We start from the raw sequence: 27,328 nt of genomic DNA, 5'->3' as shown, positions 1-27,328 counted from the left end.
CATCTCACGCATTGCGGCTAAAACACAGACCTTGCGAGCTGGGTTTGATGCATGGCTTGATGCATTGGGAAAGCGGCGCGATGTACCCACTGCTGTGAAACACAGGTTACTAGTTTTATAATGTTGTGTGAAACAGTTCTGTTGTAATTTAGTTGACTCGTGTTAGGCTCCATTCGTTCACAGCATGGTAATAACAGCTGGGTTTTCATTTCCCATCATCAGTTCGTGCCTTGTCAACATGCTAGCAAACAAATTTCGCGCTCTGCACTCTTTTACACTTTAGGTATTGTTGTTGTTGTCAAACTAACTAAAACAAAGTATAAACCCAATGAAGTATTGTACAAAAATAAGGAGCACATTGTGGCAGCAAACTTTCAGTCCTTAAACTTGAAGAGTGAAAGCGTTGTTTATTCTGTGCGGGGCTAAAAACAGCTGAAGCACGAAGATGGCAGCCGTTCATGCAGCCGTTGCTAGCGGCTGGGCAGCGCGCGCTTTGCGTTGCGCGTCCGCGCACTGCGTTCCGTGAGGCTGCGGCAGTCGCGCTGCAGTGCAAGTCTCCCGTAGTGGCCCAATCGTCGTGGCACTCTGCCTGGCCCAGGAAGCAACATGAAGTTCACCGAACATTTGGCCGCACACATCACGCCCGAGTGGCGCAAACAGTACATATCCTACGAGGTGAGTGGCGCTTTCAAGGCGGTGGCAAAAGTAGCGCTTTCTTGTTTGAGGCGCGTGCCCCCCGAGCCGTTGTTGCTGGCGCATTCGTCGGCTGTCGCGGCTACGAGGAGCGCTTCTCAGTGCGCCCGGGACGTTCAAAATTCGCATCGGAATAGAGGCAGGCGCCGCTCGAATCCCACCGTGTTTGCAGCTCGTGATGGCACGTTCGTTAGGTGCCACAACTTTTCGCGAAGGTGCATACGCGCCTTCGCAGCGACTTTGGCCCTCAACGACATCTCGCGCGACTGCGTTTTGCGGAGCGTCAGGACCGAGTGGTTCGTTGTAGCGGCTTGATACGTCCCGAGAACACGGTTCAATCTTGTGATCACTATGAAGCCGATTTCTTGGCACGTGTTTTCTTGGCGCTTCGCGAGAACGGTGTGTCGTGTGGTTTTGCGGTTGCTCTTTCTCCGGACCTGGCGAGCTCATCTCCGGGGTTGACCGCCCTCGGCTTCGTCAAGATGCGATCGTCGACCGACGCACTGCGTTGATTGATGGCTGCCGTTCGCGCAACAACAGAGTTTCGCCACACTGTACGTGCGCTGGCTTGGAAACGCGTCGGCACTTAATCGCTGTCGCGGTTCCGTCCGAGGCGTTGCTGAGCTGCCCACGTTTCCCTTTCGGCGTGCGCTTCCTTTTTAGCCGACAATTCCGGGTGTAGTGCTGGTCGGCGCAGCTAAAGAGTTATGCCTCCGGTTTGTTGAAGACCCTCGTACTGACGTCTAGAAGGAAGCATCGGAGCGGCACACAGCCGATGACAGCAATTTAGACGTGGCCAAATGGTCAAGTGGGGCCAAATACTTTAGCGTTTTGGCCTCCTTCAGGCTTTCTTTATACGCATCGCATCAATTTTGACCAATCGTTTTTTTGTTTGTTTTTTTTTCTTCTATGTGCTGAGGACTGAGTTGAGTTGTGCAGTGCGGGGCCAGTACCGTGGAATCATGTAACAAGAATCAGTGCATATGATGTCCCAAAGTTCCCCGTAGAAAAAGTTGAATTTAAAATGTTGCTTAGAGTGTTAAATTTGTCCTATCTTGTGATGTGTCACCTTCTAATGTTATTTTTTTGAAGGCTGAAATGGAACATCATGAAAAAAACTTCCATCCTGCATTTGCTAAGTGTGTGCAGGTCTGGGAAATTTTCTTTGTCTGCTTGTGAAGAGCAGCTTCAGATGTCTGCATGCACCTCTGGGGTGCACATAATCAATAAAGAGTGTATGCATCCCCTAATGCCTCCTCAAGTATCTAAACTCTGCATTGTGTGGGCTTGTCTTAGCATTGGAGTTGGATGGACTGCATCGTCAGTCTCTTGTGAACTTCATTTGATCAGCAAACCTATCTTCATTTAATAACTTATGCAGTGAGACAAAAAACTATAACAAAAATGATTTCATCACATAAATATCTTGTATAAATTAGGTTTGGGGAAATCAGGAACTAAGCTCTTTATAGTTAGACATTGGCCTTTTTGGTTTAAACCAAGAGAGGTGTGCCGAAGTCATTTCTTGAAAATCAGTTTTAACCGAGAAAGGTCAGTGTCCTTGATTGCACACCACACTAGCGGGCTATTCAGCAGGAGTTACTCTCAGTAAAAGGAGAAAGTTAACAAAATATGAAAAGCAGGGGTGTGTTGAAATGCTGGTGCTGCTGAATTAAGTAGCGCAGTTACGTTTTCAGCCACTTTTCCACTACATTGCACACCTCTACAGACTGGGAGCCTCCAACTTTTCACCAAATACTGCCTGCTGCTGCTAGCATAATTCTATTCACTATTCTGTCACCCGCTTAGAGCAGTTCGTTAAGTACATTTCTCCAGTGCTTGCCAGGATGTTGACACAAAACTTTGCACAGACGTCACGAAATAGTGTCATATTCTGGCTACCATGACGGTTCAGTGGAAATTTGACCGCTGCTATCAACACACAGACCCTGTGTTCCCCTTCCCTCTCACTTAACGCAGTGCAACAACCCAACGACAGCATTAGAAGCCAGTTTTTCAGTTATGTTGCAAAATTCCATCATTTAACTTCCATTATTTTTTTTTTAATGGCGGTAGCATTTGATTCTACTAAGTACGACAATTTATGCATAATTGCTTGCAAGTCAATTTCTCGTGCTGACACAAAGGCTAAGACAAACTCTAAGTGACTTTTGGCTGCTTATCGGCCTATTATACTGAAAAAAAAAAAGGTAATTCATCTCATAAAAATATTATTGGCCAAAGAAAAACAAAACTTGGTTTCTGAAATAAGCACAGTGCCTTCTGCACTGTTTCTTAATTTTTTAAGTTTATTCTGTAAGCACCTAGTGTAATACTTCTTTAAGTGGCTTGGGACAAACTGAGTTAAAAATTACATATTTTCAAGCTAAGGGAATTTGAGGGATTCAGTATATACAGTCGTGCCTCATTAATATAGAGGCTGTGGTTCCCGAGCAAAATGGCCGATAAAGAGAATTGGCCGTAATAACAACTCATAAAGGAAAAAAAAAGATATTCAGAACAAGTACTTATTGTGATTAGGTCGGCATATGTGCATAACTGTGTGCAGTGAAGTGGAAATTTACAGTTTTGGAACTCCAAGCGCATTATCCTGGCTGCCATTATGCTATGCCAAAATGCCATTACGCCAAAATGTTATGCAACGCAGCGTGTTCAGCGGTACAGGAGATATGGCATGATGACATCTCTCCTGCTACAACTGTTCGTATCCAGGGACAGCTATTACACATCTTTACCCAGTTGGCTGACAGCAGTTGTCAGCAGGTGAATGTGGCTTTTAGTGGGCCAAAAGCAACAAAGAGCTTTTAATTCACAGCCACCCATACAGTACGGCAAATGTAAAAACCAGGCACACAGCACTATATAAAGCATGAAAACACAAAACAAAACAAATTTATCAGTCTTTTTTTAAGTGATGGGTGGTATTGGTGGTGTGGACCTAAAGTGTCCTGATGGAATTCCCTGATGATTCAGTGGTCAGTGGCATGTTGCAGGAATGGACTGGCTCTTTGAACACAATATGCACTTTAAGGATAAAAAGATACAATTAGGTCAGGGCTCACAGCTCTCCTTGCCACAAACGCATCTTGCCAGTCAAGTTCGCCTGAGTGAAGTCTCTCTGCGTCCTCCTCTGGGTGCCAAAAACCGGCCCCTTTAGTAAGTTTACACCGCATTGCAGTGATCATTTCTAAACCCATGAGAAACGAGCTAATTAAAGCAGTCAGAAAACTGCAAATTGTGGGGTTTAAAACGATACATGGGCTATGAAGGATGCTGTAGTAGAGGGCTCCGGATTAGTTTAAACCGCCAGGGGTTCTTTAACATGCACTGGCACCACACAGCACATGGGCATCTCTGTATTTCGCCTCCATCAGAATGCAGTCGCTACAACCAGTATTCAGTGTGCGACCTTGGGTCCTCAGAGAAAGGGTCCCAGAACAGAAACAGTCAGTTGGGATAGTCAAGGTTTGGTTTTCGTCACTGTCCATATTAACGCAACAAAAATACACGGGCCCCAATGGATTCAGTTAATTTCCAACCTGTCCATTGTCTGGACAGCAAGTTTCCATATTGACGAGGCATTAATACATTGAAAAAGTTTGGTCCCCAGAAAAATTTCCATAATTTGAGTTTTCCATATTAACTGGGGTCGTATTAAAGATGCATGACTACACATTCATAAGCCAAGCTTAGCAGTGTTTGTGACAAACTCAATTACTTGTAACATATTTTTTAGGTATGCAGGCGTATAATTTATTTAATTTGTTATTACCGTAGTCCGTTAGGGCATCAGTATCATATTTGTCTTTGGACCATTGTAATATTCATGTTATATCATCAGCTTTGCTTGGCAGATATGGCACGTGGAAGTCTAGCTCATTTCAGACTTTTATCTCGAGTCACTCGAAGTAGTATCTGAAGGAAATAGTGTTGTAGCCATTAACTGAATGTTTTCTTATCATTCCAAGTTTTTTCAGCATTGTGAGCACTCATGAAATGAGGCTCATGAGTTGCAGCAACTAAAGAAATGTTCCTATGCTAGCGCATACGAAGGTTTGGTAGGTTTTCGTAGTTTGTGAGTTAGTATGCTCGTGATGCAGATGACACACATCTACAGTACTTGGATAGCAGCTAGTGGTGGTCGCTGTAATAGAAGCATTGAATGCAATGAATGAATTCAGTAAATTGTAATTTATATTGTTAAAGGCAAACCTTTGAGCAGAGTCGAGCTGTGCTGTGTTCTTGCATTTCTTCTCACAGTGATATCCACCTGACTTTGAGGGTGTAGGAGTCTTTTATTTCTGTCAGCATCCTGTTTTTTGCAGGCAGCAGATGTGGGAAAGAGACTGTTTGGAATTTAATTTGAGTCTTTGCCTTTTTTCCTGTTATGGTCTTGTGAGAAACACTACCAGGCATTTCAAATTCTTTTACACACAGGTGTCTGCATTGCTGCGAGACCTAACGTTTTAAAGGTCAGCGTACAAAGGTTAAGGGGGGGAAGGAATTTCTCCATTGCTATTGTTAAAGCGTTGACAAAAGGAATGGCTCAGACACAAAGGGGCATATATAGAATTTTAAGAAATGCTAACAGGAATGCTTGTTTCTTTTCTGCATGGACCCTTGGTGGAGGTCAGCATTCCATTAGGTAGATGCTTCATGGCATCTTCTTTGCATTTCGATTGTAAAACTTGTTTGTGGTGTGTAACTGGATCGTAATTTTTTTACTATCAAGTACTGCATTAATGAAAGGTGCGCTTCAACTGATGCATGAACATAAGGCCTGCTCCAATGCCACTCCAGCACCATATATTGTTTGCTCTTGTGAACATAGGCACTTCCAAGTTTTTCTGAAGTTGAGGTGTATATCCTTTCTATCTTTCTTTGCCTTCAAAAGTCAGTCAGGGTGGCTGTTTAGTGTATCATCAGGGGTTGCGAGTTGCTAGTAAATGCCTTAATATGTTTTTGTGTATAGTTAAGCGTAAAAGCTACAACCTTAGTCATTTTTGCCGCCTACTGGTATATGGATGCTATTGCTGAACTTATATTCAAAAAAAGTCCACGGCCTGCACTGCTTGCCGCACTCTAGGGTGTCAGTGAAGAAAGGGGGATCCTCTTGCACGTTGCAGGCGCTTATCGGACGCCTCCGGAGATGTGCATTATCGGTGCCGAGGAAAAGAGCAGCTCTCGACGCACGTTGCGTGTCGTTTATCAGTTGGCGATTGAAGGACCTGGAAAGATCTTGGCACATGCTATACCCCTGTCAAGCGCGCAAAATAAAGTGCGCTTATGAAGAGTGTGATTTGCTAAAAGTGCACTCTAGCGCAGCTAAACGGCGTAACATAAGTGCACATGCCAAAATGCGCACTCATATCGGAGTGCGTTCACAGAACACACTTTGAGGGTTGAGTGCGTAGCCTCGCCAGCAGCGACTTCAAAGGCACAATACGTATAGTGCATAAAAAGTACAAGTTTATTTTACATGCTGTAGCACTGTTTTTAGAAAAAATTTGTTCGTTATAGCTACGCGAAGCAACAAAACAAAGGGAACAAGATCTGATGCAACATCGCTGCCTGCTGCCATCTTGTTTGTTAAAATTCAGGATAGTCTTGGCTCGTCTTGGCTTTTCTTCTATTTCTTTTTTTTTAATCGTTAAAAACTGTTGAACCTCGTTTTATTTGTGCTATCACTCAAATCTCGTGCCACTCACGGCGGGTACCCTCGACCACCTTTCCTCCCGAGTGAGGGCGCAGGGGAAACAAGGCTATGCGGGGAAACAAGGCTATGCGGGGGAGGCTATTTAAGGGAGCCCCAAGCGCGGAGGCGGCCTCTTGACACCTGCCCCAGAGACCCCCTGACCCTCTGCCACAATGACCCCCCCCCCCCCCCCCCCGTCGCGACGCCATGTGAGATAAGACTTTATTACAAAGACCTGACTCGAGTTGCTGTCCATGTGTCCTCGCGCAGGGGAATCGCCCACACAAGTTAAGCAATCAGTTATTATGAGTCCTTTTTCTTTTCCATCGACCTCTTCAGAAATTCCATTCATTTTCTGTCGCCATTTTTTTTTATTGCGAGTGATAAATTGGTTTTTGAGAAAAGGAAATGGCGCAGTATCTGTCTCACATGTCTCGGTGGACACCTGAACCACGCCGTGAGAGAAGGGAGGAAGGTGGGAGTGAAAGAACAGAAAAAGAGGTGCCATAGTGGAGGTCTCCAGAATTCGCACTTTGCTTTCCCGTTTAGCACTGCGTAGCCTAAAGTGTCACTTTAGATGTCGAAGCACACTCCCCATAAGTGCACTTAACTTGTGCGCTTGACAGGGGTATTACGAGCGCCTGCATGCCTGTTTTCTGCGCTCATTCGCCCAGCTTTCAATATTGAAGGCAGAAAGCTGGGGTAGTTGGTGTTTGGATTGAGAAGACATAGTAGTACCACTAAAAAACAGGAACAATGGTAGACGAAGGTAACACAGGCGCTAGTGCCTGTGTTGCCTTCGTCTACCTTTGACCCTGTTTTTTAGCCCTACTACTATGTCCTCTCAATTCAATACTGAGAAAGGGCACCCTTGTGCTCTTTCTTTTCATGCAAATTAAGTTATCTTCTCCCTTTACCCTCTGTTCTGAGGCTTTAATGGTAGTTACTTATATTGTGTGAGCTGCTTTTCATATGCATTTGAAGTCTCAGTCTCAGTTCAGCGTTAAACATGGCTTCAGTTCAAAATTTGCTGAGCATCTGCATGAATACCCCAGCACCCTTGCTTTCACTGGTTGTAGATTGCATTTTCACAAATTGCACTGTGTTTGTAGTTTAATTCACTTGGGCATTGTTAGTGCTAGTCTTGCGTTAGTTCATGGCCGACACAAATTTGGCATCCTGAACGTGTGCATGTTTGGAGATGGGGGCATGCATTTATACTCGTTTACGATTTCTGCAGAAACATTGTTTCTTATACTTGAGAAGAGGCAACAGCCTAAAGTATTGGCCGTAGTGTGGGGAGATGTGTTTTGGTGTAATTGAGGAGAGTGAATTTTTAGTTGCTTATCCATATTGCAATTGAAGCCAAGTAATTTTATTTTACTATATATTTGTTTATAAAATACTACAGATACCTAGTCCAAGCAAGGTGGGCTTACAAGTTAGTGTAATTACAAAGAAGAAACATTGCGAAAAAAAAAAAGGCACTAATAGGAGTAATTGGCTAGACCTCATGGGGCAGTGGTAACGCTATCTGATTCCAGTCTGTTATTGTCCATGGGAAAACGAAAATCTGTGTCTGTTTAGCGAATATGGGGGATGGAGAACTATGATGCTGGTACTTTGTATAACAGATCGCGACATTATGGGGTCTAGACTGAGTTTATTATCTGATAGGAGAGAAAGAAATTGTAGCCTAAACTTTTTTCTCTGGATTTCAGGTTCAGTTTTATTAATTTGCATTAAAATGATCGGGGAGTCAGTCTGCTTATTTGTTAAAGATATACCTAACTGTTCTGTGTACTCTTTCCAAATTTTTTCTATTAGGTTTAGTATAAGGTCTAACACTATGCATGCATATTTTAGTTTAGGTCTGATTTTGAAGTGCAACAAGGTAGCTTAATGTTAGTGGGGGAATTTTGGCGTTTATGTCTCAAGCAGAACAATTGGTGAAACCTGGAAGAGCAAATACTACTTACATTCAAGTTCCATAATAAATTGCTGGTGATAGTTACACTTAAGTATTTGTAGATAGATGCTTGATCAAGAGGTAATGAACCTATATTATAATTGTAATTATATGTGGACGATACACTTTTAATAGTATTCAGAACTATGCCCCATTGCCATTGGTCACACCATTTCACAGTATTGTTAACAGCATTGTTCAGGTCATTCTGATCACCATTTTTTGTAACTTCCCTGCATAAAACACAATCGCCGGGGGACAGTCGGATATGCACGGATGGACTAACCACTTGAACAGTGTCATTGATACACAAAAGAAAAAGCAGAGGGCCTAATACGCTTCCCGCGCAACATCGGATGAAACTGGAAGAGAGCCTGAGCGTTGTCCACCCACTTCAACGACCTGACTGCAGAATACCAGTTTCTTCAGTTATTAGAATTAGTTGATGGTAGTGAGCTGTGTCGAACACCTTGCTAAAATTTTAAAAAATTGCGTCAATTTTGCCTTTAATATTTAGACAAGATTCAAATGAATTAATTACTGCAATTAGTTGTGTTACCATCGAAAATCCATATCTGAACCTGTGTTGATATTTATTTAGTACTTAATTCCTTAAAAATTCTTCCATACAGTGTGTGATTATATGTTCTAATAGTTTACAGCACAATGACATCAGTGAGGTCGGATAGTAGTTATGCAACAAAAGAGTCTTTGTTTTTGTAAACGGAAACAGTTAGGGCAGTCCTTCAGTCATCTGGCAGTTTCCCTGTCTACAGTGATACGCAAAGAAGAATTGCGAGGAATTGAGCCACAGTTTCAGCACAGCGACGCTAGAATACATTTGGAATATTATCAAAAGCATGTGAGGTTTTTGTTTTGAGGCTCTGCAGCATAGAAGAGACACCAGGGTAAACAAATTCAGTTCAGAAAGACAGTACACTCTGCTGTTAGTGGTGGATGTGTTCAGAGTGGAAAATGCACTTTCGAAATAACTATTAAAATGTTGAGCAATAGCCGACTGATCACATACGATAGTGTTCATGGAAACTTGTGACGATATTTTCTTTTTCCACTGATATAATTCCAAAACTTACTTGGCTGATTTTTTATGAGCGTTTGAAGTGATGTGTTGGAAAAATAATCTTTTGAATCATGATATGACACGGGCTGGGCAGTCCTGCAAGTCCTTTAGCGATTAGGCTCTGTGCATTTCTTTTTGTGTTGTTTCACTTCGTGTTTTGGTTTAATTATGCTTTACGTCATTCATGGTGTTTCTTTGTGTTCCTTTCTGTATCTGCTTGGTACAAAATTTGTGTGTTTTTAAACACACATGATGAAAGTGAAAGCTCGACAGACTGTGCTTCTGTCAGACCGGCAGCTTTAGTGCCTCCTTCAGCATGTGCGCTCGGGCTATGAAGTGCCTCTTCAGTGGTGCGATGCTGCGTAGCAAAGGTTGTTTTATTCAGGTTTGATGGAAACGATGATAGCAGGTGATAAAGTAAATACGTGCTCTTCAGAACTTCTGAAATTTTTTTTCTAGATTACTTTTAGCGGCTGAAGAGCTTTGGAAGACTTTCTTTTCTGCTAGAAAAAAAATGTTTATTGCAAATTTATCAGTTCTATCTAATGTCTAATGTGGTTGAGACAAGCATGCAGCAGTACGACAGAGCGCAAAAGACAAGACACACAGGATTAGCGCATGTCCTGTGTCTTCTTCTGCTTGTCCTGTCTTTTGTGCTGCCGTGTCAGGAAGCATGAATCGCACCCAGATAAGCAAAATAGTGGAATACATCGTTTGCGCCTAGCATGCCTATTGTAGGCTGCTTGAAAGCTGTTTTTTTAACAAAGCAGAAATTTGTTAAGATATTTAGTAACTCTCCAGGGTTAAATAAAGCTTCAAAGCAGTGGTCTCAAGCTCAGGGTGATGTGGAGGACATGAATTGAGTTCGAGCCCAGTGCGGCAAGTAGGACAAGCTCACTTTGAGGATAGTGTCGCTATAAGTCTGTGTGAACCCTTACAAATGACACTGACACTTGCCCTATGTCCCGTGCAGCGGGGTATTACTTCATTGTGTGGTTTAGGAACCAGGCTGGCAAAAGATTGGGCATTGAGCATGTTCACTTTGTGCCTGCATTGAACGAAGAAAATCCCCACATTTACATTTCTTCTGAGCAAACAAGTGGTGACGACAGCCTGGGTGCACACTTTGTTGTAGCCCTGGTGTGATGTTTTATGTGTGCCACACTTGGAGAAATTTGTTTTGTAGGTGCCTAACAGGTTGAAGCATTTCGTTCCTTTGTGCCTGGTTCAGGAGTGTGCAAATGGCTGGCTTTTGCTTAAGGCAGGCTTCCCAATTTGACCGAGGCTTTTTCCTTGCAGGAAATGAAGACAATGCTTTACGGGGCTGTGGAAAGAGCACCGTCGGCAGAAGGTGAGCTTTGCTCAGTCCTTGAGGTTTTTATCATTCTGCAAAGGTAGGGTATTGTACTGCATATATGCTCTTTGATTGCTAGGACTGACCAGACTGAGATGCTGCATTGTCTCTCTTTTATCAGGAGCTTGACAGCTGGTTCCCATTGTGGAGAAAAAAACTCGACCACGTTAGGTGCTATGCATGGTTATGTAGCATTGAGTGCACGGTTTTGCAGGTGACTTTAATGTGGAGAGAGATGGTCCCAGGGCATAATATGCCATGCTTGTCAGTGTATTTGGTTACTGTGCTGCAGAAATACACTGGAGATTGTTTTTGCTACTTTGTTATTGCTACATTACTAGTTATATTTGGCTCATTCAGTTATTTGTAAGTTTTACTTACCTGCGCATTTGAGTGGTTAAACTTATTAGCTGTGCTTAAAGTCTGGCTTCATCAGAGGGGGATCTCTAGGGATTTGAGCACAGATGGAGAGAGAGAAAGCGACTGGCAGCTTGTTTTACACATCATTTTAGACAAAGGGGTGTAGTTATAGTGTACAAAGGGCAGCATATGTTCAGAGTGAGAAACAAAATATAGTACATACTAGAAACATCACGAATCTTCTCCAGAGGGCAGGGAAGAGAAAAAGATTCTGAATGGCTTAGAGCCGTTCCGGAGCTTGGAAAGCTTTTACTCGTGACTCGTGATGTTTGGCGGGGGTAAGAAAAGGGAAGTGGGGGGGGGGGACTTCGCTCTGTTTCTCATTGTTGCTGGGTGGCTGTGGAGTTGAGTGGCCAGCTCTAAACTGACTCATGATGTGAGGTCACTTTTCCTCTTTCTTCCAGCCATTGTGTTGGGCTGCAACCTTTTATTTTTCTCTGGGTCAGGTTTTAGAAAACATGTTACTAAAACAGCTGAGATGGTTACTAAAAATTGCAGTGAAATCTTCAAAATGATAGAGACGAAATGCTCCGACCGCTACTGACAAGGAGGATGAAAAAAATGGTTCCCTGCTTCGGATTCTTGCAGTCTGCACATTCCAGCACACGGGGGGCCTCAGATCCCTTGTCAATACTGGTGGGGGATCCGAGACCCCCCCCCTGAGACTCCCCTGACTTTAAGCACTGCTTATTTGTGACCGTCTATTATTCTACTTTAACCAGGGGCAGCAAAGAAACCAGTGTGCAGTGAAAATGGCAGTGAGAACTTTAGGCATGGGTTTGTGAATGCTAGATTTGGACACTGCTTGAGTCAAGCCTGAATTGAGTCCTTTCAGGTGTAGTGCAGTGTTGGTACACTTGGGGACACGTTTGAAAGTGTGTTTGTTTTTCTACTTGAATTTTGACGATGCGCAGATTTCTCCGATCATTAGGATTTTTCATGCTGTGTGTGATTGACGAAAATTTCTTGCTTGACCACTTGGAATGCATCTAGTGTTGTTACTTTGAACTGGCCCTTCACAGACACGATTCTCAGTCACATAAAAAGGATGTTGTAAGTGGGGAACAAGGTGGTGTCATTCTTGTTCATGTAGACTGTACGTATAGGTGGAAGATGTAGGGCTGCTACACATGGGCTGTTGGAGTCAGGCTTTATTAAGAACGTTTTGTGGTACCTCAATGTGGCCCTCTTTTATTTAGCATGTGGTAAATTTGTTTGGAAACGTTCAAGGGCTGTTTCATTTTTTGTTGTTCTTTTTTTTCTGAAAGACATGGTTAATTATAAACAAAGCATACAGGATGAGCAACTTGGCTCGAAAACCCAAACTCTCACTTGAGTGAACTCCACGGGGCCTAGAAAAAAAGTTTGCTTAAGCGCAAGTTCAGTGAGCTGAATATTCACCATTTTAACCAGTACAGAGCACTGCATGCACAAAATATCAAAATTGTCAAAATTAGTCAATTGACTGATGTAAAGAAATGTGCTCAAAGTGCATATAACAAGCTGACTGGCTCATTTACGTAGGTGCCCAGCCAAGTGTGTACATACTGTCCAGCCTGTGTAAAGAAAGCCACTAATTTTCTTTTGAAGTATCCCATGGATATTGTGCTCGCTGGTGTGGTTGAGCAAGGCTTCTTCTTCTGTTTACCATTTCTGTTCCACTGTTGGTGATAACTTTGACGTGGCAGCGCCACATTGCTGTGAAACATCTGCTTTGCGCTGGCCTTCGGAGTTTTAAGCTTTTGCAATATGGACAGGAGCTTTGGTCTCCCACTCGTGCCAATTTTGAGCAGTGGAGTCGCTGTCATCCCGTGTCACCAGATGATATAAAATGGCTGCCAGCAAATGTATGAGGAAGGGAAAATTGCACGAAATTCACCTTTTGTTCCGCCCCTCCTCCTTGGTGCTGGAAGCCGTGCCAATGTTGTGCTGCTGCTGCAGCCGCTCGATATCCGCTTGAAGGACTACAACAGCAGCGTGGAGTGCAAAGCTTCGCTAAACCAGTTATAAAATCTTGGTTGGGTTCAGATCAGCTGCTCATCCAACTGAAACGAATATTATTTTGTGTGATACGTTAAATTACAATATTCTTACATGGGACGCATATTAAAACTGCCAGAGATTGTTGCAATGTTGGTTAAACTGAGGAGGTTCACTGAAACGAGAGTTCACTGTAGCCAAATGCATGGAGAGAGCATCCTACTGAGGATGAGCTAGCTGAATTGAGAACTGAGAATTTTGCACCTGAAGAAAATGGCATTGACTGTGTTGCATGGCAGAAACAACTGCTGCAGGGCATTCTCGGGCACAGCATCTTGTAACAACCATCACAAAAATGCAGGACAGCAGAGAAAAGGACACACAGCAGAGCCTTTCAACAGCATCGGTTTGGAGCACACACATCCACTGTTTACACCATGGCAGTCATATTGAGTGTAGCTGACATGTGGAGACAGAAATTATCAGTGTGCAAATTTTATGTACTGTAACTCTTTCTCTTGAAACAACATAGAAGGTGTGCTCACACATTCATCATTGATGTAGGCTATTTTGTTTGCCTCTGTTGTTGCATTAGGTTGTCTTTATGTTTGCTCAGTGTGCATTGCAGCCATTTAACAAAGCATCTGTGCATATAGCTGTGCACTGAAAGCCATCTCTCGTTCCTTCATCCCTCAGTGTGATTGTGCTACTGCAGTCGATCATCGATGTAGCACCACATTTGTCCAGTATCGGGGTATTCATGTAATGTCACCAACTTCACATGAGCACCGTGATTCAATGCAGGAGACAGCGTCACTAGTGTCGTCATTTGTTGTGTCAGGGTTACTGCAGCTGGTGCGAAACAAGGATACGTGGAGTGAATTGGGGAGGGGGTTTTGCCCTTTAGTGGGCGTAATCCAGCTGACATTGATGAAGTGCATCATCATCATCATGGCTTGGTCTGACGATGAAGCATCATAAGCCGGACACGGACCCCTCTTTATACGACCCCAATCTAGCTGTGGCCGCAGCTTCAAGCCTGAACTCGGCCCAGGCACAATATCTAAAAGCTGTGGCTTAACCCATGCCTGGTAGAACGCTGCATTTTTCTGGCTCTGCCCAGCCCTCCAGCTGGTTTGGCCACCACGGTAGCTCAGTGCTTATGGTGCTCGGCTGCTGACTCAAAAGGTGCGGGTTTGATCTCAGCTGCAGCAGTCGCATTTCGATGGAGGCTAAATGCTAGAGGCCCGTGTGCTGTGCAATGTCAGTGCACGGGAAAGAACCCCAGGTGGTCAAAACTATTTAAAGCCCTCCACTACGGCATCCCTCCAAACCCTCGAGCTGGTGTGAGCCTATGCAGTGCTTGAATAGTGCTTGACACAGTATGCAACATATGCTCCTGAACAAACTGGGCAAGCTATGCCAGACGACCAGGCCTGAACCTGCTGAGCAGCAGGTTTACAGGAACAGATTTGGAAAGTGTAGAGAAATTTTTTTGTACCATGTTCTTCTTAATATTAGTCCATGACTATGTTTTTTTCGTGATTACATTATGCCATGAGGGCATGAGGGATGCGTTTAGGTGCACTGCAACGCTACTCAGTGACTGTGTCATTTCGAGCAAACATTTGAACCGTCTTAGCACTGGAAGTAATAGAGGCTAGAGCTCTGCATTGGCCTCAGTCAGCAGCCCAAGCCTGCCCACCAGTTGCGGAAGTGGCAAATTGCTCACTGTGCATGCATGCTACACAAGTAACAAAATGGTGGAGATGATCAGATACGCTCCAAGCCAAAAGTTTATGAGAGGACATCGAGATGGTTTCTTTCTTGGAGGGTTGCAGCGTAGAACATTGATATGAAACAACAGCAAAGAAAAGCCGGGTTGGTTATCTCTTCCTGCAGAAGCCAGAGAAGTGAGACCAAAGGACACAATTCATTCCTGGCATGTAAAGATATACCTGTCCTCTCCTTATCTTCATGAAGTCACTGCAGACCAAAGGTGAAAGGGGTCCGACGCCTTTAACGCTGCATTTTTGTTGAAGGGTGCATCGTAAGGAGAGTAGACGAGCACTATGCTCCTTCGCTACTTTGCTTTGCCATAAAGGAGGCATTCAACGGGCCACATGTGCGTGATCTTTGGCAGTTGTTCCAAGCGAAGACAAATGACTTGGGCGAGTCAAGTTTAGTGGCGTGAATTCTCATTGTCAACCGCTAAGCTGCAGTGCAGGTCCGGAAGGTTTGTTGCTCATTGTCAGCCGTTTCTTCAAGGCAGTGCCATTGAATTGGGACTTTCAATAGAAACGAACCTGATGGACAAGGACGGAACAAAAATCATGGATGTGCAAGGGAAATCGGGGGAAAAAAGCCACTTTTGATGACAAAAGCCTCTGCAGTTCTATGAAGCAGTGGTCGACAAAAGAGAGATTTTATGAATAAAAGACCGTTCAGTGAAACTTTGAGAAGCACGGTTTTATTTTTGCTCAAAGTGTAATATCGTGCCATGGTACGCCATTTGCCGACGGCCCTTGCTGTACTAAATGAACAGCTTGATTTCATGCTGTAGGGCTTGTGAGATCAGTTTTTGGGGGCTGCTCAAGCACCATTGCACTTGTTCTCTTTCAGTGTGCCATGAGTCATGCACACTTCAGATTATTTGACCTTTGCACTGTTGGTAATAATCTGTAAAACTAGTCTACAAATGTAAAGTTGGAACTCTCTTGCTTTTTGCTTTAGTGCTGTGCAGAGAATCCTTTTCAATTTCTCAGAACATTTTGAACGGCAGGTCAGGAAATCCACTGATTATGTTCGCGTTTTGCCCCTTGTGACAAAAGAAAGCCGGCAGAAACTGAACTCTTTCCCTATCATGGGAAAAATGTCCATATTTTGTGAGTTTTCGTTAACTTTTCTTGGCCCAAGAGCTGTGAAGTAATGCACTACATCAAAATTATGGAAGGCACTTGAGACTTCTTACGTGCTTTGAAGGCGAAAGCATTAGTTTTTAATTTATATTTTTTTCTTTCCTTTCTAATGACGTACCTACTCATCCGCATATATTCGAAAGCCAACACACACACACTAGGTTCACATTAATTCACCAGGAAGCAGCGCAGTTTTGTGGCCTGAGCATTGCATGCTCTTTTCGCAATCTGAAGGTCCTTCCCCCACTCCTGATTCCCCACACCTGTAGACATTTTTTTCTTTGGTGGGGACGTGGACCACTTTTCCTGGAGAGCAGTGACAACACCGGGTTTCGTTGCTAAATGGGTCACATAAGGCTTTCGCCTTAAAATGAAGCCATTGACGCACTTTTTTTAATGATATGCGCTTCATTAAAATGTTTCGTGTCTTGTTTAATTTTATTTACGAAATAAAGGTTTTTAGATAAAATTTGAATGAAACTGGAAAGGGTATGCTTGTGTCCAAGAAGGAAAAGAAAATTATAGAAATTTTGGCATAAGCAAAATGCCCTCCTATCATGCATCTGTAAAAAATTAAAGTTCTATCTTGTACAGTGTTCTAGCTATAAAACCATCTGTGTATGCCCTCATGCCTTTGAGCTTGGGCGAAACAGTCGAATGAATCCTTCGCAGCGCAGGCGGTATCAAATTTTGCCCAAATGATGTGGAAACCCTTATCAAATAACGCCGGTAGCATCAATAACCTTTTCAAAATGGTCACTGTGCGAAGCTGAACACGTCCAGATAAGAAACTAACCCAGGAGGCACTGCTACTGATGTTCTGTGCTGATTGCTTGGTCTTTATAGCCTCTGAAATAAAGTTGAACGATGAGGTAGCATCTTGAGTGTCATTGTCATCTAGACCGTCAACAAAGCCAACCATGGACGCAGTGAAATTGCTGGATTTGCCACTTTTCGGGGCGCATGCCACGCTGGCGGAGGTGGCCATTCTCAACGTCTGTGCTGTGCTGTTTTCACAAATAGTTCAAAAATTGCTGCCGCACAGAAAAAAGACATACTGAAAAGAAAATTAGCACTGTAGTTTTTCTCGCTTCAAGGTGCAGCAGTGGCGGAGCATGCTCACTAAGTGCGGAACCGTTGGCACCGCGGAATAGATTGGCATGCTGATAATTTTCTCTGCTCATGTCAGCTCCACTGAATGTGATTTCCACAAAGTATATATGGGATGTGTGCATTCGAACGGGCGTTGTTAAAAGTCAGCACTACTATGCTGTGTGGGGCCTTGCTTCTGCTGACATATTCTTTTGCTCTGCTTGTTTCAAGATGTAACATGAACAGGCCCAGTTGTTTACAGTTGTCAACTTTCAGAATGGTTTCTGAGCTGTGGCCATAACTAGGGCAGTAACAATTGTCTTAGGCCAGTCTGTTGGCATTTTCCGAGTGACTGACCAGAAATTCATATTTTTTGATGAGAGCAGCTAATAATTGCGAGCCATACGAAGCGCCCAAAATTTTTTGTTGCCTGTGTGCTTGAGCAGTTTGGCTGGCTTAGTTTTAGTGTGGCCTTGGCAGTAGAGTTTGTTTCTGTACCTTCAAAGCCCAGAGGGCATTGCTGAAGAGGATGCAGTGAGTACAGGGAAAGAACAGACATGCGGGTTCAACGGTGTGCACACTTCGTGTGATTAGAGCAGACAGTTAGTGTGCAGGGACCTTCATAAAAGGAGCTGCGTCAGCTATTGTGGCAATAGCTGAGCTCCTATTGTGGCAGTAGGAGCTGTGTCAGCTATTGTGGCAATAGAAGGCAGGTGGTTTTGGTTTCATGTTTTGGAATGCATCGAAAAATTGGTTGGGGGTGCACTTTGGGATGCCCATGTTACAGCAGTGGTTTAATTGCTTCCTCAAGAAAGTAGGGAAGTTGTGTGACTGATCATACTCGCTTGTTTCTTTGCGCTTTTTAGTGGTGGAGCAGAGCGTGATCACAAGGTACCTGGCATCATTTGATGAAGATTTCTTCCAATACTGTGACAAGGAGCTGGCCAAGATCAACACTTTCTATTCGGGTAAGCAGTGCCCACCTGACATGCTTGATTATGGGGAGGGAACACCTGTTACAGCTTGTAGCTGCGAAATCCGTATTCCGATTCTGCCTCTTTGGATGCACATTGCATGTTGCTGAAACAAGATTGTCCTGCAGTTTTTTTTTTTTTTTCTTGAGAGAGGAACTGATTCCTAGTGACACATCCGTGTGTGGCTTTTGCGTTTGTTTCTTGTCGAGCATCTTTGGAATGCAGGATTCATGAGTTTGTGCTGAGGTGTGCAAAGCTGTTCTGTCTAGTATCCAGAAGCTGCACTGGGCCCCCTTTTAAAGCAGCGCTAAAATGCGTTATATTTGTGGTAGTGTGCTGTGCACGTTAATAGTTCCTTGCTGGGCAAATTTTGGATGTGAGTACAGTCAACTTCCTTATTGAGGTGTTTATAGTCACCTGGAATTATGTGAAGTGCAGGTAAAGGATGTGTTTTGAGTTTTCTGTGCATTGCACATCTCTATGCTTTAAATGCCTCGTAATGCCGACTAGGAGCCATGTTTTGTAATGTCTCATTTTGTCTTGCTTTCTTTTTGTCCTCTGCCACTGGTACGTGTCCATCGTCACGGCTTACATCGTCACGGCTTACATTGTCAGGATGCCACAACCAGTGACAGAAGACCAGAGGATAGGGAATGAAATCGAATATTAAAAGTAGCGTGGCATGTTAACAGAGCACGGCGTGGATCTATACTTCATCTCATAAGTTGTTTGCAGCACCGTGAAAGGTAGAGCTCTCTCATCCATTCAGAGCCAAGGAAGACAACAAATAGTTCCTCAAATATTTGAGCAGTGTTGTGGCTATTTTTCAAACAATTCAAACAATTATTGCAGCAATTGAAAAGGGGGTTCAGGATGATGTCTTGAAAGCACAGTAAGCATTTCATTCACTGGTTAAATCAGCAGAGAAAGTCTGCATGAACACAGCACTGCGGAGGCCTCCTTCCTGCGAGGTGGCGCGCTGCCATTCGTCAACATGGGGTCCGCCAAGTCTCCTGCATGCAGCAGCTGGACACTGGTGCTCTTTCCTTCCAAGGGATGGAGCCACCAGTCGTGGGGGTGAGGGGCAGGGAGGAACACGTTTTAAAGCACACGCCGTTCTGATTGGCTCATATCGCTGCAGCCTTCACAGCGCTGCAAACGACTTATGAGATGGAGTATAGGCGGCCTGTTTTAGTAGCTTGTATGGCAGAGTGCCAAGCAATGAGCTGATGTCAGCTTCCATAGTTGCAATAACACGCATTGGCAATGCCCTCTACTGGGCAAGGCAGCTAGCAGCCAGTTCAAGCCGAGTGGAACAAGAGACGTCTTTCAAGCTGCATACTTGTGGCAGAGCCAGCAATGCTCTTTAGTTTTATTTAGCTGCTGTTTGAAATGTGAAGTTAAAAATAGCAAGTTCAATTTCTTTCTTACAAGTTACAGTAGACTCTCATTCAAACTTTGCCGCCGCGGTGACTCAGTGGTTATGGTGCTCAGCTGCTGACCTGAAAGACGCGGGTTCGATCCCGGCCGCGGCGGTCGAATTTCTTAGGAGGAGAAATTCTAGAGGCCCGTGTACTGTGCGATGTCAGTGCACGTTAAAGAACCCCAGGTGGTCGAAATTTCCGGAGCCCTCCACTACGGCGTCTCTCATAGCCTTAGTCGCTTTGGGACGTTAAACCCCATAAAACCATAAAACCATCATTCAAACTTCAAGGGACTGGAGTTTTTTGTTTGAATTATCAGGAGTGCATCTTAACCCATGTATTCCTAGTGTCCTACATGTGGGGCACTACTTTTTTGCTCAGTAACTCTAAAAGTTTCTTGTGTAAAAGCTGGCGCCTGTTAGCATAGGTTCAAGAGGGTCTACACTTCTACACTTTTCCGGTGCAAGGGTTAAGTTGTGTGCATGCAAGACAAACTAGATTCTGAAAGACAAACTAATAATCTTTGTGCGTTGTCATAAGGGGACGACCACGCGTGATGAAAAATGTGATTTGAAAATCGATGTCCAATGTCTGGAGCTTTACCACACGTAACAGGTAGTGAATTGCCCGAGTATCCAATATTGTAGGACTGCTCAAAAGTCTAAATAGTAATTTAGAACTCTTTGACCATGCAAACATAGCCAAATATTTTAGCACAAAGTATGGGTGAAAGGCACTGATGTCGTTACTTAACCAGCACACTCTAACTGGTTGTATGGTTGAAAAATAGATATCAGTAATGCATTGGTTTCCCAATAGAGTAAAACCACATTAAGACCTCAAGGGACTGAACAAAAGATCAGAGTTATGCAAAGTTCATGTTCTGAAAGTCGACTAACAGTTTTGCAGTGCAGCAAATTTAAGTGATGGAAAGATAAGCAATGGTCATCTGCTTTTTAGTGAAAACTGTGTGGCAATGACGATTTTTTGCTATTCCATCTTGGTGTACTGCAGAACTGCTCCAAAATAGTTAGGCCTTCCTTGATGGAGCCATGACACAACAAGCAGCTCGTGGTGACCATGCATTTTCAGCACACATGACCTCACAGAAGGAAGCAAAGGGGAATGCGCATTTGTGCCGTAACACCGCGACGCCTAAAAAGAAAAAAAGACCAGTAACACGCCAACCAGCGTCCAAACTGGTGTGCAGCTGGTTTTGGCTCCCTGATGCACAGCCAGTAACAAATTTCAGAAAACAAAACTATGCGGCGACTGGGCAACTCCAATCGACACGGCCCCCCTCAGACCGCAGCTGAGTTAACCGGTTGGAGGGACTGGATTTGGAGCTCACGGCGCCGTGAACTTGACTTAACTCTTTCGCGTGCCGGGAATGTTGGAACAAGCCAAAAATTTTGAATTAGAGAAAGCAAACGTAACAGGGGACGGCAGAAAGTTAGGTGGGCGGATGAGATTAAGAAGTTTGTGGGGATACAGTGGCGGCAACTAGCAAAGGACAGGGTTAATTGGAGAGACATGGGAGAGGCCTTTGCCCTGCAGTGGGTGTAGTCAGGCTGATGATGATGATGATGATGAAAAAACCATGGTATGAATTAAGCACCTTTAGAATGCATTAAAAGTATAGCCAGCTAGCCAAAATTTTGTTATTTGTTTGATTAACGGAAAGTTCGAATTATCAGAGTTTGATTTATCACGAGTATACTGTATGAGAAGAGATGAACCAACTTTTGTTGGTGTGATGGAAAGTGGTGCTATGTATATTTGCGAAGGAGTTGTGTCTGCCTTGACAGCTGCCTGAACATTGTTTTTGACGTGCTACCGTCATTAATGCATGTGTGTGCATGCATGCCTGATGACTTTTGGCATACAACATGTTTGTGACTTTGATGGTAATTTGCTTCGTATTGTGTTTATTTGTTGAGGAGGTCTTGCGCACTCAGCTGCTTTCTTTCATGCCATGGTCATTACAACAAATGTATTGGACAAGTTCCGGAAGCTGAGGGTGAAAGGGACGCATACAGTTACTGTGGCATGTTGGTTAGTTGATTCATAGCTTGATTCTTATCTGCAGTACCAGCATAAAAGAATAGTTACCAGCATGGAAAAGAAGGTTATTGATGGAAGCGAACGAAGCTGGTCATGGTAATACCAGGTCACACTTCATGTCTGATGAGAGCCAAAAGATATTCTGGAAAAGATATTCTGGAAAAATTCATTTCAAAAGCCCATGTGATATGGATTACATGGAGCTACATGGAGCTATATGGGCTTTTGCCTATGTAGCTTTAGTTCTGTAGAGCCTCAAAATATAGAATTAACAGGTTGATAGCCTGATCGAACCAAGTAGAGATCAATCTTCAATAATCCATGTGCATTATTTATTATACATATGGTGACCTGTTAAAGAGTTAATTAGCAATCCATTTGAGAAGTTATAAAATCTTATCTGTGTTGTAGTGACTCATGTAGCTTACTGTGTGTCGAAAGAAGTTTAACTCAAATGCTAGCTTAAAAAAAAAACACTTGCTTCGAACGCCTTGTGTATAGTGTACCTTGTCTGCAGTTACGAATATTGGTACCTGGCAGACAGAGTCTTGGAGCCGTGCATCAAAAGCATGTGTTGTGAAAGCATCATAGGTGTCTCTGTGAAGCCGCTTGCCTCTGTGGGGCCAGTTTTTGCGCTGCCTTTCCCAGGGGCTAGAAGGAAGGAGTGGAAATCGCTGTGTTCAGAGGAGTTGGAGCGTGTGTTGATTTGTATGTGCGCAATTCTGTGGCATCCCTCTCGGGAGCATTCTGGTGAAGAGTTGCTTGAGGCTCTGATGGTTCCCGCCTGTTGCTGCAGAGAAACTGGCGGAGGCAACGCGCAAGTTCAGCAACCTGAAGTCTGAGCTGAACAACTACATCAGCAAGCTGGAGTCGCACCGGCTGAGTGGCAGCGCGGCCGTGGGTGGCGGGGGCCGGCTGGGTCTCATGCGGGCCTTTGACCGGCAGGCACAGGAGGTCAAGATCCACACGCGCAAGATCCACGACCTGAAACTGGCCTTCAGCGAGTTCTACCTCAGCCTTATCCTGCTGCAGAACTACCAGAACCTCAACTTCACCGGCTTCCGAAAGATCCTCAAGAAGCATGACAAGGTGTGTGGCATGGACTAGCATTTTATGCTTTATTTTTATTTATTTATTGAAATGCCTACTACGCTCGAATGGGCATTGGCACATTTCACTGCTGCACCTGCTGATGCTGCAGGTGCAGGCGGAAAAACTAAGGCCTGAAGAAGGTGCATGTGTTTACCCTAAGCAACTTCCTAAGTTCTGAACTGTGTAGGCATAGTGGCTACGTAGTAGCATAGAGGCATTTCGGAAACTGCCTGTAGAATTTGCATGAAATTTCTGTAACAAGGTGTTCCCATACTTGTAGAAGGACATTGCATTCACATGTGAGCACCGGGAGAGTGCACGAATTGTACTGCTTGGCATTCTTTGGCAGCTATGCTTGGAGGAGCTTGGTTACAGTATGGAGTGTGAAAGAGGATTGGTGAAGAACGGAGGGGCATGCTAAAGGTGGCAAGAGTGTTTTTTGATGTGGGTGCATAGCATAATAATGTAGGTGGCCTGGTTTTTTCCATTTCTGTTTCTTTCGTCGTTTGCTGTTACTTTGCAGAGCTTTGTGTTGCAGAGTAATGATATATTGACCTTTGAAAAGGCTTTCTACTCTTGTGGTCGTGGTCCTGTTGAGAGCACAGAGGTGCAAAAAGAGGAAGGGAGGCCGTGAGCTGCCATAGCCTCACTTCAGAGCTGTCCAAAAGTGCTGCAAGCAGTAGGCAATCCACAACAGAATGCAGCCACACTGAGGCTATTGACCGTTTGCAGAGAGCAGTTCACACTGTTCGCAACAGGTGGACAGGTTGTGCCACTAGGACAGGTGTTATTTCCTGCCCTTGGAGCCGCCATTGATGGCACTGGTGTGCAGCATGAAACACTGCTCCACAGCTTGTGTACTGTTGTCAAGTGAATTTTTAACGCCGTTGCTTTGATACGGACGTGAAGCGTATTTTTGAAGCAATATGCAGGAAAGTAGTGCCAGATTTCTTCAATACCTCTGCTGGTCATGCTTCCCCGAAAATTTGAAATGGGGACAGGAGCCGCCGCTAGGGGCACCTGTGACCGTCATGGGGTAGAGTCACTGGATAAGTTTTCAGAGTATATCATGATCCTCCTCTCCCTGCAGCCAGATTTGGAAGCTTCATGGCTGGCCCTGACTGATGTTCTCAGTGCTGAAATCTCATCCGTGGTTCACTGTGTATCCACCTGTAAAACGTCGTTATTGTGATTGACAAAATAAGCTTCTGCTTAGGTGGCACATCTAACTTTGAAGGTGTGGGAATCCTGGCTTTCCGCCGTCGCCTTTGCGCGGCTGTGCCGGCCTACCGCGTCGTTTCTCCTCTTTCCCTTGCTCCCGCCTCGGGCGGTGGAGAGGCGGCTGGGTGACTAATCACTGTCATTTAGCCACAGCTCCGCCCCGGCTCCCCAAGGGCCTTTGCCATTGGCGCCTTTTGGCGGGAATCCGGGACCCGTTTTGGCGGCCGCGCATCCCGCGACCGTCCGAGCGGGGCCCAGAGAGAGAGAGGGATCCCTCCGAGACAGCGTAAGGTGCGTACGTTACTGTTTGTCCCTGCCGGCCTTTGCCGCTCGGACCAGTGCTTACTCGAGCTCGCCCGCACGTGTCCTCTGACCTGCAGCGGCTCGAGCCTGTCCAGCGGGGTCCAGCGACCTCAGACAGGCGTACCTTGCGTTGATTGCCCACTCTCTCTCGCAACCGGCCCAACGGTCGACACGAGAGGGAGATCACAGTACTGCCGCGGGGACATTCTCCTGCAGCGGCGTGCTAGCGGCGCGCATTGCTCGAGTCGCTTCGTGCGCGCAGCGGAGCCTTGCTCCTCGCGCGCCCCCGGGACGGGGTGACTATTGAGTGTTTGTGTACCTGCTGAAGGACGACGTGAATAAACGTCTCCTTTGTGAACTTGGAGGCCTATTTCTTTGCGGCGAATCGCTCTCCTCCCAGCGGAGGTTGAGTGCGCTGCAACGGTGTCCCAGTGTGTGTGTGGTGACGGCTGATCGGGGCCCTTGGCTCGCGCGAAGCTCGAACCCGCGGTGGGTGGTGGCCTGTGTCCACGTAGAAACCCACAACTGGCGCCCAACGTGGGGCCCCAGTTGTGGGTTCCTACGTGGACACAGGCCACCACCCACCGCGGGTTCGAGCTTCGCGCGAGCCAAGGGCCCCGATCAGCCGTCACCACACACACACTGGGACACCGATGCGGTGCACTCAACCTCCGCTGGGAGGAGAGCGATTCGCCGCAAAGAAATAGGCCTCCAAGTTCACAAAGGAGACGTTTTATTCACGTCGTCCTTCAGCAGTACACACACACTCAATCGTCATCCCGTCCCGGGGGCGCGCGAGGAGCAAGGCTCCGCTGCGCGCACGAAGCGACTCGAGCAATGCGCGACGCTAGCACGCCGCTGCAGGAGAATGTCCCCGCGGCAGTGCTGTGATCTCTCTCTCGTGTCGACCGTTGGGCCGGTTGCGAGAGAGAGTGGGCATTCAACGCAAGGTACGCCTGTCAGAGGTCGCTGGACCCCGCTGGACAGGCTCGAGCCGCTGCAGGTCAGAGGACACGTGCGGGCGAGCTCGAGTAAGCACTGGTCCGAACGGCAAAGGCCGGCACGGACAAAACAGTAACGTACGCACCTTACGCTGTCTCGGAGGGATCTCTCTCTCTGGGCCCCGCTCGGACGGTCGCGCCGTGCGCGGCCGCCCGTAGCGAGTCCCGATTTCCCGCCAAAAGGCGCCAATGGCAAAGGCCGTTGGGGAGCCGGGGCGGAGCTGTGGCCAAATGACAGTGATTAGTCACCTAGCCGCCTCTCCACCGCCTGAGGCGGGAGCAAGGGAAAGAGGAGAAACAACGCGGGAGGCCGGCTAGCCGCGCAAAGGCGACGGCGGAAAGCCAGATTCCCACAAAGGTTGCATGAGCGAACACTCAGAGTAAACAGGAAACTATAATTCTTGCAACTCTTTGAAGCAACGTCTTGCACGTGTGTATGGGTCTTTCAGAAAAGCCCCGTACTCTTTGGAGGCTCGTCGCTATATAGAAAGTCCATGCAAATTGTTCAGTTTTTCTCTTTTGGCAACATTGGGCTGCCGCGGCCATGTTTCTTTCAAGCCTGGCGGCACGGGGAAAAGAAACGCAGTACTTTGAAAACCTATCTAGTGACTCTATCGTGAGGCATTGAAGTGATGCCAGTGCTGTGCTTTATGGGTGATTTTAGTGATTGTGGAGAGGAAATTCACAAGCTTAGCAAATGCAAATGGCCATCAAGTGTAGATGTGACACCAGTGTGATGTGAAATCAACGATTGCTTACATCGTAGGATGCGCATACAGGGATCAGGAAGCACTGGTATGGCCCAGACTGCCAAGCAATGCTTTAGATGGCCAGCAGCAGTCACTGGCATCACTTGTGGATAACAAATTAGGCTTTTTCAATTAATGCAAATGTTCACCAAACATGTTACTGCATAAAATGATTTAAAATCAAGTATTGTTCATATTGGAGCAAGCCGGGACAATTAGGGAAAAACGCTGGCCTTGTACAATGTCAACAACCCGACTATCAAGTGTTTCCCAGGCGGGCGACTGCATCAGCACTGCCTACAGAACTGTCGCGTTGTGTAAACTAGTAAGGATGCATGGAGTGCAATAGGGAAGAGATTATTTAACATGAGTAAAGCGCAGCGGTTCAGGAGGCTGCAAAAAACCAAGTGCCAGTTGGTTGGCTTCTCTGTACAGGATTGCTAGCGTGCAACGGTGGCAGGCCAAGCACCGGCACCGGTCGCTTCCCCGCATTACATCTGTGTAGTGTGGAAAAGGGTACGTGAGAGTGAAAGTGGCAAAAGCTACCGCCGTTTTTTTTTTTTGCCACCTCCTTGACAGCAGATATTAGTGAATGGTGGTTACTACAAGGCTACATTAGTCCAGTCCACGCCACTACTTCAGATGCACTGTCGACAGGTGCAAGAGATGCAAATGCATGCTGACCGCCGAGCTACCAACCCTCCATGCCGCAGTATTTTCCGAGGCTCTGTTCGCTAGTGCGAGTAAAAGTGCAGACTCTTGCCAGTCCACCATCAGTCACTTGTGTGACCGATGGATTTGTGTGACTGACGATAGGATTTTGCATATTTCAGCTGATTACAGTTCCTACATCCGCGAGACCTGAACTCAGGTCGACACAGTTTTTTTCAGTCTTACTTTCTTCATAGCACAGCTGAATGCCACTGAGCACTTGAAACGGACTTTGAGCAGTGTGCACAGTCTTCCTGGATGCTGCAACATAAAATAATATCTGGGCAATTTGCGTGTGAGCACGCGCGTGTATACGTATTCAGTCTTGCAACTGTGCAGTGCTAAACGATGAACATTTTAATAATTGTGTATTCATACCTCCTTTGGACCGAAATATCGTGCCTTGGAAGAGTAGCTCTCAGCAGAGGGACATGGGGCTCATGTGCTATTGTGCAATAACTCGCAACAGGCTGCACTGTTTTCTGACACATTCAGGCCTTTGCCGGCGGTCATAAGCAAAAATCAGGTGATTGCATGTAACGTTTTGCACCACCAGTACATGCTGT

The 27,328-nt window shown here is 45.4% G+C and overlaps 1 protein-coding gene across 2 annotated transcripts in view; it reads left to right on the top strand.

The window, feature by feature from the left end:
- Window positions 1-419: 419 nt before the first annotated feature.
- LOC149355555 (solute carrier family 53 member 1) overlaps window positions 420-27,328 on the top strand; it is an 81,547-nt gene continuing 54,638 nt past the window's right edge. For both annotated transcript variants that reach the window (XM_089583890.1, XM_089583889.1), the window contains exons 1-4: window positions 420-675; window positions 10,759-10,810; window positions 18,090-18,191; window positions 22,482-22,774. In XM_089583890.1, the coding sequence (XP_089440016.1) occupies window positions 607-675; window positions 10,759-10,810; window positions 18,090-18,191; window positions 22,482-22,774 (516 nt within the window). In that variant the 5' untranslated portion in view covers window positions 420-606. The remainder of the gene's footprint in view (window positions 676-10,758; window positions 10,811-18,089; window positions 18,192-22,481; window positions 22,775-27,328) is intronic.

The sequence above is a fragment of the Amblyomma mixtum genome, chromosome 3, assembly GCF_055824585.1.
Source record: "Amblyomma mixtum isolate Tamu chromosome 3, ASM5582458v1, whole genome shotgun sequence".
NCBI classification, from domain to species: domain Eukaryota; kingdom Metazoa; phylum Arthropoda; class Arachnida; order Ixodida; family Ixodidae; genus Amblyomma; species Amblyomma mixtum.
This window is presented reverse-complemented; position numbering and strand designations above follow the sequence as displayed.